Here is a 13,044-nt window from a genome sequence, read left to right as displayed (position 1 = left end):
AGAGAAACTGAGTCTAATAGAGGTTAAGTAAATAACTTGGTCAAGTTCTTATGACTGATAAGTACCAGAGCAGGAACAGCCTTTTTGACTCTGAACTATGAAACTTTTCTGCATCGAAAGTTAGCCTCCTAGGTATAAAACCTTAAAGAGGTGAATTTCTAAACCAGAGGTGCAACAGCCATTTTTATGATCTTTAATAACAGAAGGGTCATGTAACTTTTATATGCACTATAAAGCCTGGTCAACAAAGTTATTTTTCTAGTGCATAAAAGATTCTCTGAGTTTGACCTACAAACTGAAGATTTTTGTATATATACAGACTTGTTTAAAAGGAAATATTTGTTAAAAAATAACTTTTTATAAAGCAAAAAATTGCCTGTAGTCACAGTGGTGTAGATATATAGGGCTGAAAGAAAGTTTTCATACTGTGCTAAAGAAATGCAGTTTTGGGCTTCCCTGGTGTTGCAGTGGTTGAGAGTCCGCCTGCCGATGCAGGGGACACGGGTTCGTGCCCTGGTCCGGGAAGATCCCACATGCTGTGGAGCGACTGGGCCCGTGAGCCACGGCTGCTGAGCCTGCGTGTCCGGAGCCTGTGCTCCGCAACGGGAGAGGCCACAACAGTGAGAGGCTCGCGTACTGCAAAAAAAAAAAAAAAGAAATGCAGTTTTTAATTAGTTAATTAATTAATTTTTGGCTGCATTGGGTCTTCGTTGCTGCTCACGGGCTATCTAGCTGCAGTGAGCAGGAGCTACTCTTCGTTGCAGTGCATGGGCTTCTCATTGCAGTGGCTTCTCTTGTTGCGGAACATGGGCTCTAGGTGCGCAGGCTTCAGTAATTGTGGCACACGGGCTCAGTAGTTGTGGCTCTCAGGCTCTAGAGCACAGGCTCAGTAGTTGTGGCGCATGGGCTTAGTTGCTCCGCAGCATGTGGGATCTTCCCAGACCAGGGCTCGAACCCATGTCCCCTGCATTGACAGGCGGATTCTTAACCACTGCACCACCAGGGAAGTCCTGAAATGCAGCCAGTTTTGTACTTCACTTCCTCTTTGAAAGCTAGTTATTGACAGTCTCTTCTCACTTGATGACTGCACTTGTTAAAGTTTTACTGTATTCTGTATAATCGTCTTAATTCTTTTATAGGTAGACACCTATGTAATTCAGCTGAGGCTAGAGGCAGAGTCTGTCAATATTGGGTGGTAGGGAGGAGGATTGGGGAAAGCTTTAGGTCAACAAGCTGCTAGACGAGGTAGAATTTGGACCAAGGGACCTGCAGGGGATACTAGAGGGGATAGCAAGAACAAAGCCAATAAGATGGACAAGCATGAAACATAGGAAACAGCTAATTGGGCTGCAGTAATAAACAGCTCTTCGAATGCAGTGTTAATAGTTATAATAGCTACTGTTTATTGAGTTCCTGCCATTCCAAGGTTCACCATCTTTCTCATTTAAGTCCTATAGCAACCATATAAGATAGGGTAACCCAGATAGGTTAAATCACGTCAACATGGTCACTCTGTGAAGTGGCAGAGAGGTGACTTTAACCCAAGGTTATCTGGATCCAAGAACCATATTAATAATAAATCTTCTTTGCATGTAATATGAACTAAATAAATATTTGGATGAAGAATATAGTTCTGATAAGCACTTCACATGCTTGGTTATTATTTCCTAAATCATGAGCTAGAAGTATGAAAGTAACCATTAATGATTTTATGTGGAAATTCATAAAACATGAAACTTTGAACTACTGCCATTTTACCAGAGAATGTAATCTTAATTATTTGATAAAGGATTTACTGTGTTTTGAAATCTTTAATTACAGATTTGTTCTGAATCTCAGAGAAAAATATTTAAAGTCTTAAGTTGAACTGCCTTTGATAAGAAACTCAATAATAACTACTGTCAGAAAAGGGGTTTATAAGAATAAGGCTAATTTAAAGGGACATAATGGTATCTTTAAGCGACATTGTAGTGAAGTGCCTTTTTCCTTGAATTAGATATTTCAGTATTTGAGCCTACTTTATATGTATCTAAGACTTTCCCCTAAAATTTCTCTTTGAAAAGGATATTTATACTTGAGCCCTTATGAAGTCTCTAATTATGGGTGCATTCTTTTTTCTTTCTTTTTTTAAATTAGTTTCTGCTTTATCACAAAGTGAATCAGTTATACATATACATCTGTTCCCATATCCCTTCCCTCTTGCGTCTCCCTCCCTCCCACCCTCCCTATCCCACCCCTCCAGGCGGTCACCAAGCACCGAGCTGATCTCCCTGTGCTATGTGGCTGCTTCCCACTATCTATCTACCTTACGTTTGGTAGTGTATATATGTCCATGCCTCTCTCTCGCTTTGTCACAGCTTATGGGTGCATTCTTAATTATTTTATTTTGAACCCCAGAAGCCATTGGCTCAAAACAGCTTCAACTGATGCTAGTTCTGAATGCTTATGAAGGTTATTTCACAGAATTTTTTTTTTAAAGCTTAACACAAATTTATCAATTATTCCTGGAGACATAATCTCATACTTGCAAATATTGGCTGTCATTGTAAATGAGTGCTTAAATTGTAGAAATTATGAGTGATCGTACAGGATGAATGAAAATAACATTTTCTAATGTAATGTGATTAGGTAGTTGTGATTTAACATAAATTTTCCCATGGAAACATCATACATGGATTGAAAGTGTTATGGTTCAGTTTATGCAGTAGAGATGTTGTCTGAAACACCATATTAGGTGGCTCAAAAATGGTTTTAGCCACAATGAAATCATTAGGTCAGAGATGCACTGTTTCCCTCGTATTCATTGAGGTCTCTTCCCAAATGTCTCATCAGAGAGATTTTTTCTGAGTATCTTACCTAAAGTAGCATTCAATCTAGGAACCTGATTTTGTTTACTCTTCACTCCCCATCACCTCGCACATAATAGATACTCAAGTATCTGTTGAAAGACTGTATAGAGTGTGAATAAAGTTATCTCATAAATATGAGTAGGAAAAAAAAGCAATACAGTTGACCCTTGAACAACACAGGTTTGGACTGCACGGGTCCACTTATACACAGATTTTTTTTTCAACAAATACATACTACAGTACTACATGATCCATGGTTGGTTGAGTCCTTGGATGTGTATTCCATTTGGAAGGAAGGTGGCCTCATTTGGCTCACTGGATTATCATATCTAAATATGTATCCAAAAGCCTAAAAGAAATTTTACAGAAGTTTATTGCAATAATGTCCAGTCTTTCCAAATAAATAATAAATTAATGTTAAGATTGTTGTCTGTATGGAAAGAAAAAGTTTGAAAATAAGAGGAATCTACAGTGGCCAATTCTAATGTAAATAATGATACTGAGGCCACAAAACTCCATTGTGGCCTACAGAATATTGAATACAGTCCATTTGGTTAATTAATTAGTTATATTGATTTATCTTTTTGTGTATCAGGAATGAATATGTCTGTGTTATATGGTTTTCCTGTAGAAATACTTGAAGTAACATTCCATTCCAGTTTTTCTGTAAAGCTGTGTTTCAGTATCCTGTAAACGTAGGTCAGATATGCTAAAGTTAAGGCAGGGTAAAACAGAATCTCATGCTACTGCATACTTTTCCAGTCTCCTTCTCCCCAAGGCCCCCTCCCCCAGCCAAAAAAGGAAGAAACAAAAGGAAAACACTACCCCAGAAAACAAATTCTTAAAAAATAATTCTTTTCTCCATTTAAAAAAATTTAGGAACAAGTTCCAGTTCCGGTCTATCATCCAACACCTAGCCAGACTCGCCTAGCAACTCAGCTGACTGAAGAGGAACAAATTAGGATAGCTCAAAGAATAGGCCTTATACAGCATCTGCCTAAAGGAGTTTATGACCCTGGAAGAGATGGATCAGAAAAAAAGATCCGGGAGTAAGTTTTAATTTATACATATTTCAAAGATCTATCTTCAGGGATCTGATTTTTAAAAATACTCTCCTGCATTTTGGAAGTCAGATGTTTAATCAGTTCTTACAAGGAAATGTTTAGATGTAGCAATTAAGAAGAAGTTTCATGTAAAAATAGCTAAGAAATAAATGATGGTGTGAATTCTGACCATTTTATATGTTGCCTCTGTCCATTTGGATGACAGTTAATGTCAGTTAAAAATGATTTACCTGTGTAATAACTGTGAACTAGTACCAGCATTGCTGGTGGCCTAATCAGTTGGGAAAGCCATTTGGCCAGATGTCAAGGACTGGCCAAATGGATATCAAGGATCTAAACCCTTTGAAACAGTTAATTCTAGAGATCTATCCTAAAATATGTACCTCACTTCAATCCCTAGAGTTTTATGCATAAAGATAGTCACCATAGTTTTATTTAGTGAAAAATAACAGTAGAGGAATACTTTGGTAGGTTATGTAGCCATTAAAATGGTTTGCTAAGGGTTTTAGTGATATGAGGAAAATCCTATCCATTTCTTAACTTGTAGAATAATTGTACTAAGCCTGATTAGTTAAATATAAGGGAGATTTTGTCCTCAGAGCTCATTATTGTCTGAGAATCCCTAATGAGGACAGCCATTCTCCTTTTAGGTTGAGAATGGTCTTCACCAACACAGACATAAAGTAATTTACTATGTTGTGTTTGGCTGTTTGAGCTGTAGCACCATTTAGGGCTAGTACTTAAGATTATAACCTATCTAGAATATTGACTGCTGAATTGGGTTGCTTCTTGAACCTGTAGAAGAGTGCAGTGAGCTTGAAACTGGGGTTATTGAAGAGAACTTTAGCCTGTAGCAGCCTAGTAAGTAGGCTGAAATTAGTGGTTCTGTATTTACATACAGTTATTAAAGTGAAAACTATATGGGCTTACACTAAAAAAGCAGTTCAAATAAAATTAATCTAACATGGTTTCCTACGTACTAAAGCTTCACATTCTCCTTAAGGTTTCTTCTGTAATATATAGCTGTTTTACAAGTAAAATTCTAGCAGTGGACTTGATCCCTATGTGATACCTTTCTCTTTGCCCTGTTGATTGCTCTCAAACTCTTCAAATTCCCAGGTGATTTTTTTTTTTAAGATGTTGGGGGTAGGAGTTTATTAATTTATTAATTAATTTATTTTTGCTGTGTTGGGTCTTCGTTTCTGTGCGAGGGCTTTCTCTAGTTATGGCAAGCGGGGGCCACTCTTCATCGCAGCGCGCGGGCCTCTCACTATCGCGGCCTCTCTTGTTGCGGAGCACAGGCTCCAGACGCGCAGGCTCAGTAGTTGTGGCTCATGGGCCTAGTTGCTCCACGGCATGTGGGATCCTCCCAGCCCAGGGCTCGAACCCGTGTCCCCTGCATTAGCAGGCAGACTCTCAACCACTGCGCCACCAGGGAAGCCCCTCCCAGGTGATTGAAATAAGACATTGTGGCTGTATAACACTTACTAGGAAAAAATTCAATCTGGATGCTTAGGTGGTAGGATGACAGGCAAGCCATTTTCATCTGTTCATATTAACACTGTCTTTGTAATGGGGATTTTAAAGAGTATTCTAGATGGATCACTTCTCTAAAAATGCTTTCTTATTTCTCTCCCTCACCCTCAACAGGTGTGTGATCTGTATGATGGACTTTGTTTACGGGGACCCAATTCGATTTCTGCCGTGCATGCACATCTATCACCTGGACTGTATAGATGACTGGTTGATGAGATCCTTCACGTGCCCCTCCTGCATGGAGCCAGTTGATGCAGCACTGCTTTCGTCCTACGAGACTAATTGAGCCAGGGTCTCTCATCTGACTTCAAGTGAACCATCATTTTTGGTGGTTTTGATCTTTTGTCACTGAGCCCAAAGAGCCAGGGATTAGGAATTAAGATCATGCACAAAAGTCTCCTAAAAATTCCTGCATGGCTGCAGGAATTCCTGAATGGCTGCAGATGTTGGGGAAAAAAAGTATGTGATATTTTAGAAACTTAGGGGGAAAAGTAGGAAGGTATTTTTATGTAAAGCCTTGACCCAGTGTTCAAAAATATAATTGTATTTAGATCTTGTTATTGCTCCAGTACATAGGAATTGTGTAAAGTGTTAAACAGCAGCTGTATGTGTTTAAATTGTGTATGTTGAAGATTAGGAAAAAGATAGTGGTTGTTTTTCCTAAATGAAATAACTTTCTTCTTCCCCCCACCCAAATTCTTTTCTCAAGTTGCTGGCATTTGGGTCAAGGTTTTATTAAAAGCTACATTTTATAACACTGGCACAAAAAAAGTAGTTTTAAGCTTGTTTGCACAGTTCTTTTTTTCCATTGGAAATGGAATTCATTGCCTTAGGTCTTTTTAAATAGTGTATTATTATCGTTGGGGCTGGCTCTATGCTTGAAAACCAGTTTATTTATAACCTGTTATAAGTGCTATATCTGTTTGCAGTTAGGAAATGCAGAATTCAAAGTGATCTCCTAGCTTGTAAGCAAACTGAGATGCACTATCCCTTTTCTATAAAAAAATAAGTTAATGTGTCAAGAAACCAACTCTAGTAAAGTGGGGTTTAATATTACCCTTTCTTATGTGTTTCACCTAATTATTTTGGTTGTTAATATGGTGATAATTAAAAGTCAAGGTAAATTTTAAATATTAAGAATTCTGATTTATTGAGCTTGAATTATGCCACCATGCTTATGTAGAAATGAAAGTGGCACCATGGTTAAACTGAGAAAATTTCACAGTTGCAACAATTTTGATTTATTCTTTCCTGTGACCTCCTTCCCTGTTGTCTTGAACATAGCAAAAGGATACTGCATCTCTTCTTATTGTAGTGCTGAGGTTACTGAAGTTATATAAAACACATCTCTGTTTCTGTTAGAAGGACAGTCCTGCTAGTTGACTGACAATTCTAAGCAGGGAGAATTAAGATAAATGTGTTTCATGTTTTGCACACAAATGCAGAATTTGTATAACCACATGACTTCATAGTTGTGATCTCAAAAAAGAAGGAATTTCTCTTATCTTTTTCTTGCAGTTAATATAAGAACACTGAATCTCTAAGCTTCTGAAGTGTTAGAGGTAGAGATGGTCTAGTAAAGTTGTAGTTGTAATGTTTTATCCATTTAGCATGTGTTTATTTTTCTTTATGTACTCGAAGGTGACGTATTTGTTCAACTCAGTGATATTACAGCTAAAAAATCATTCATTAGCAAAAGGAGAAGCAATCTCAACCCAACAAATCAGAAATGTTTCTTTTTATTTTATATTGAGTTGAATATTTGACTTTAACACTTTTCTACATACAAAACACAAGTCTCTCGAAGGGTTCTTCATAATTGCATTATAGAAGAATTTAGTATGTCATAAGCACTTAAAGATTTGACATTCAACTGTAGCAGTATCCATGTTGGTTAATTTTCTTATGAGCCCCATGATGAGTTTAAGAAAAATTGAAAGAAATTAGATGATCAGGTTCTGTTAAATTGTTACATGTATCTTGCTTAAGTTTTTGTTCATTAATTTATATCCAATTACATAAAGCAAATTTGGAGGAAACACCTGAAGTTGTGCAATATTTTCAGCAGTATTACTTTTTCTATCTTTGTGTTTTCTACTTAAACATGATGTCTGTCATCAAGTATTATAGTCACTTTCTTTTTTTCTAGATTGTTAAAATTGGTAAATGAACTTTTTTTTTTTAATCATCTTCTATGTTGCTGTTAGTCTTTATTACAAGGCTTCTTTCACAGAAGTTTGGCAGTAATATTGAAGGAACCAGGATTGAGCTGAATGCTTTTTTTTTAAGGTATTTTGTATTCTTTAATTTTGATCTCCACATACCATGTTAAGAACCATCAGTTTTGGCTTTTACCAAGTTAAATAAAGTTATAATACAGTTGTAAAGGCTAAAGTTAGAATTGATTACATAAGAATATTCTAATCCTTTCTTTAAAACACATGTATAAATTTAATTACTTAAAAATTTCTAGGTATATATACTTTTGGGGAAGTATTTTTTTTATGGCTTGGCATTTAATACCATCTAATCATAAATTTAGAAGCTTGATAGCTTCTAAATTTTCTTAAGCCAAATAATAGGTACAACATATTTGGATTTGGGCAAGATATGTTCAGGCTTGGCTGTAGGATTTGAGATGTCTGGAAAGCCTGACCAGGAAAAAATAAAAGAATCTTACTCTTTTAAATGTAAACTGAACAATTTGAAATACTTTCAGATACTTGTAGTTTGGTTAACACAAACCTTTTAAATGCTATGAGTATTCTTTATAAGACATCTCAGGTATTAGAAGACTCTCCAACTACTTTCGGTGTCTGTGTAATATAAAACAGAATATAGTGAGCATTGAGGTAACAAATTTTCTGTGAACAAAGCTCCTTCTTAAGGAAGCATGCATTTTAAAAAAGGAATGACAATAAGGAGTCCAAAGCAGAACTGCCTATGGTCTTGAGACTGAAAATGGCAAACAGGAAAGAAGGTAAGTTTCTTTGGCATAATTCGGAAATGTAGGCAATTGGTGGCCATGTTTGCTTACAAAGGCATTGGCTAGCAATCAGTTTCTCAGAGTCAGCTGATGACACTTGCATGTTAAATGCATCAGAGCTAATCAGCTAATTTTTTAAGCCTTTAATTTTGAAATTGGTGGACATGAGAAAAGGTGGATTTTGGTTAGTATCTCCTGAAGTAACACTAAATTTACCTACCCCAATTTAAAGATCATCTATTCTTTTACTGGGTATGGAAAAAGTTAGTGAAGATAGTTTGTAACCCCTCCTTCTATACCCTATCTAGCCCCCCTGTTCTAGTCTTACACTCAACTAGACTTCCCTAAGACACAGGCCTGGTTCGGATGTCCCCATCATGTGAGGCATGGGCATGAGAGCCATCAGCGTCCTATGCAGTCTTATTCTGACTGCATTATATTATTCCTTTTGAGGACATAGCTGAATTCCTTATAATTTCTTCCCCCTTGGTCCCACTTTCTAAGTATTTTACCATCATTAAATTAATAAGTGTGGAGTAAAAACGTCCAACTACAAAAATTTCCATCTTTGCATTTAATGTCATTACTTATTGACCCACTGTTAGGTGATTTACCTAAGAGCTACCAAGAAATGGTCTCTGAAAGAATTTTTTCTCAGTTCTGTATTGTCAGAATAGGTGTTTGCTTATGGCCAGGCAGTGAGTGGTTTAATGCTCATAATTCAGATTTAGAGAGGACTTTAGTTTGTAGTAATTCAAGTGAAACATAAGGGTTTAATGGGAGGAGTAACTGTAAGTGCTTGATTACATTATATAAAACACCTTAAAACTACTTTTTCTGAGTGGTTTGAAAGATGTGGTAAGTTCATTTTACATATTTAGGGAAAGTTAACTGGACTATTTGTTGGTTCTCTCTTCACATAAAGTACTATTTTTAACTAGAGAAAAATACATCTTTTTTTTAAGCTCCTAAGAGTTACATTGTAACACATTAACTTTTATATTAAAATGACATATAGAAGTTAGTAAATGGATGAGGCACATGTATCTGGGGAATATTAATTTAAATATACTTTGTAATTCTTTTTCTGAGAGCCTCTGGTTCTAAAAACAGCAGTGCTGGGTGATTATTTATTCAGATATTGATTGTCCTGATACGAGTATCCAGACTTTGCTTTTCCATTTATCCTTTGGCTGTTTCCTTGCTCTTTAGCATGGATGAAAATCCAGATGAATCCCTTTACAACCCATTTCCTGATCCATAAAATTTTTGTTAGAGGCTTCAGTAAAATTTTACAAAAGGGGTTTGGATTTATCTGCACATCTTAATTGTCCACATTGTTCTTGTTTGCCTTATCACGCTAAGCAATGGTCATTAGCCTAGGATAATAACTGGATCCATCTAATTAATGTTACTGATAGACTGAAACCATCTACCATTTCATAAATTTTTTATGGAAACTTTAAGAGATACTAACTTTCTTTTACATTTTTGTTTTTTGAGAAAACTAACTGTCCACTGGAAGATTTAGTCATCTTTGGATGCTTTCCACAGGAAGTTTGGTTTTCTCTGCATATGAATGAAGCAGCATTATCAATAAGGTACAGATTTTAGGCATTTAAAACTGATTGTGATCAAAAGATGAGCAGTGCCTGTTTACTTTGAATACATTCTTATCAGTGTGTAACAGCAGTGCTTATTGACTAGATTTCTTCATGCTGAGAAAAAGAAGTTGAAAAAGGTAACTGAGGGTTTACCTCAAGAGTCTGGTCATAGTGATGAATGCTTACGAGAAGATGTGGTTGGCTAAGCAAGTGATGGGCCCAGCTTTTCTCTGGGGGGGGCCATATAGTAGTTAATCTAGTCATTCAGGATCCAAAAGCAAGTCTTAGGTGTTGTGTGAATTGGAAAGCCTGGACTGTGCTATCAGATTGGCTTCCAGCACTGTCCATACCAGAGGTATGGGGATAAGCTACATTCTGCCAATTCCAGGATCACAGCCAGTCTTCAGCTTTGAGATAGTGCAGAACAATGATCTTCTTTCCATGAGGGTAGCTGAACTCAAGCAGACAGGTAAGTTAATGGCTACAATTTTAGGGTATGCAGTGAAGGGAAGTTGTTTTTCACAAACCATTTGTCCTCATGGCCCTTGACAATCACTGTCCATGATGTTATTTTGATATGAGGAATAATAACCATTCTTTTCAGTAGTGAGATGGGTGCTAATGGCATTGTCAGGTTGGGCATTTTTGCAAGCCTTGTTCTCAGGATTATTTATTTCTGAAACTTTGCATTAATGGCATTGAAGATATCTTTTAAGTAAGAAATCATGTTTATGGGTTTGGTTGATTTCTCATGAAGAGTAAAGAACAAGAAATGCCAACTCACATTGACTCTTAGAGCCTGATTATCACTTAGCAGCATATTGAAAGTATTTTTTCCCCCTAAGTGTGGTAGCTGGTGCAGGGAAGAGGAGGTATTTTAATGGCAATTCTCATGAAGCAGAAGCAATTGGTGCTGTTGGCCTTTGGCATGGCACTGGCCTCCCAACTTCCATGTTTAACCCTGTATAGTACCTTCTTCACACAGCAGTTAAAATAGTTTTGAGTAAATTGGATGATGTCTTTCATCAGCTTAGAACTTTTAATTGCTTCCCATTGTGTGGAGAATAAAATCCAAGCTTCTTAATGAAGACAGTAGACTTTCTGCCTCTCCTTTCATAGTACTCTACTTTCTAGACTTTTTTGTGTGCTTTCTAAAATGGCAAGCTCTTTCCTGTCTTAGATCTTTTGTAGTTCCATCCTGTAGTTCACTTGCCCAGATTGTTTGATGGCTGGTTTCTTACCCTCTGGACCCCAGCCCCTGTTTATTTACTCCATGGCTCTAATTTGTTTACTTTCATGAGAGCAGGACATTTAGGTGCTCAACAGATGTTTATTAAGTGAAGGGAAGGAGAAAGCAGGGAAGAAGAGAAGCCCTAAGGAATCTGAGCATTTCTGATGGAGTGGGAGCCACCATCAAGGAGGTTCCCATTGGAAAATTGGGGTCTTACAAAGATTGTTGAGGGTTGCAAGGAGAAGGACAGAGGCAAAGCTCTTCCTGAATGGGCAGCTTTCTAATAAGCCTTGTCTCTAACCAGTACTGCCCTCATCCTCCCCTTCACCTGAGAATGTTGGCAGGTCATAGTTCCTGTATATCAACTTTTGAAAGAAAGGACATATTGGATACATGTTTTTGTCTGCCCAGTACCCCATCTTTTTTAGTAATAACTCCCAACTGAGCATGTAATCCAAGATAGACCCATTGTAGTACCTCACTCCCTTTCCAGGGCAGTGGTTCTCAGGCTTCAGTGTGCATCAGATCCACCTGGAGGACTTGTTAAGGTGGTTCGGCCTCACCCCTGCATCAGGGGGAGGGGGGCTGATAATTGCATTTCCAACAAATTCCCTGATACCTAATGCTGATCTGGGGAACCACTGGTCTAAGGGATGGACATTCAAGCCAAGTCACACTAATCAGAGTCCTTATCTGGGGATTTTTCATACTGGAGGTAGGAAAAGGAGCCCTTTTCTTGTCACAGAGCTGTAAGGACGTAAGGTCTGAACTGCCACGCAGAGAAGTCAGTTCGAGAGAATAAGTCTAACACGAGCAAAGCCAAGAGATGGAGAAGGCCTAATGGATGCACTAGAGCCATTGATTCAGTCATCCCCTAGGCCAAACTCACCACTGCCTTCCCACAGTATGTGTGGGCCAATACATTTACCTTCTTAATATCCTAAGGACTGTGCCGGGCTATTTGCTTAGTTGATTTCTTTTTATTCTCAGCAGCCCTGTGAAGCAGTTGGCATTGGCCCCATTTTCATAGAAGAGTAAACTGATTCTCAAAGCAGCAGAATAATTTGAATTCAGTCTGTACTTTTATCCACTATTATCCCATGTAATTAATAGAATTTAAAGTTGCTGTTTTTAGTACATCAGGCTTTTCTCTTATGAATTTGCTCCCCACCTCTTTTCCATAGATAGTTGTCTGAAAGTCACCTTTAGCCCAAGGGTGGCAGATTTCTGGCCCATGGATCACTTAGACCCACAGGTGTGATATGTTTGGCCAGCCAGCACTCTTAGGTGCTTAAACTTAAAATCCTAAGAGTGACTTAAGATTGACTTCAGCATCATATGCTTCCCAGTTTGTCAGTGTTCCTACCTCTTACTGCCTTACAGCAAACCTCTTCTAGCATATGGTTTGGACTCAAGCCTCAGTCCAGGCCTGAGCCTCTGCATCTGTTCACTACCCATCTCTGGAGTAGCTGACTGGAACTCTACCTATCCAGCTGGGGATTAGATCATGCCTTTTCCTTCAACATCCTGATGGTTTTATGAGCAATATGGTTGCTTAAGGATTGCCTTTGTCCAAGATAGACCCTGTCCCTACCTCATGACGCCAAGTGCCACAGGGGAACCATGCCACACAGGCATATGCTCCATGTGCTCCACGCCAAGGATTTCTAGTGTTTTGAGTTACCAGCCAGTACCTTTTCCATACTTAACAGTGGCCCAAGAGTCAATGTAAGTCAGATCGGACTTTAAGCTGATAATTTGAAAGCTTGACTAG

The 13,044-nt window shown here is 37.9% G+C and overlaps 1 protein-coding gene across 1 annotated transcript in view; it reads left to right on the top strand.

Annotated features, from left to right (window-relative positions):
- The window catches only part of RNF11 (ring finger protein 11), a 38,624-nt gene extending 31,132 nt beyond the window's left edge, over positions 1 to 7,492 (top strand). Inside the window, exons 2-3 of the mRNA XM_081225609.1 lie at positions 3,729 to 3,898; positions 5,564 to 7,492. Coding sequence (XP_081081735.1) covers positions 3,729 to 3,898; positions 5,564 to 5,735 — 342 coding nt within the window. The 3' untranslated portion in view covers positions 5,736 to 7,492. The remainder of the gene's footprint in view (positions 1 to 3,728; positions 3,899 to 5,563) is intronic.
- The last annotated feature ends 5,552 nt before the right edge of the window (positions 7,493 to 13,044 follow it).

Source organism: Mesoplodon bidens (assembly GCF_964165515.1).
Source record: "Mesoplodon bidens genome assembly, chromosome: 2".
Lineage (NCBI taxonomy): Eukaryota > Metazoa > Chordata > Mammalia > Artiodactyla > Ziphiidae > Mesoplodon > Mesoplodon bidens.
Note: the sequence above shows the minus strand (reverse complement) of the source record. Positions and strands in the feature narration are given on the sequence as shown.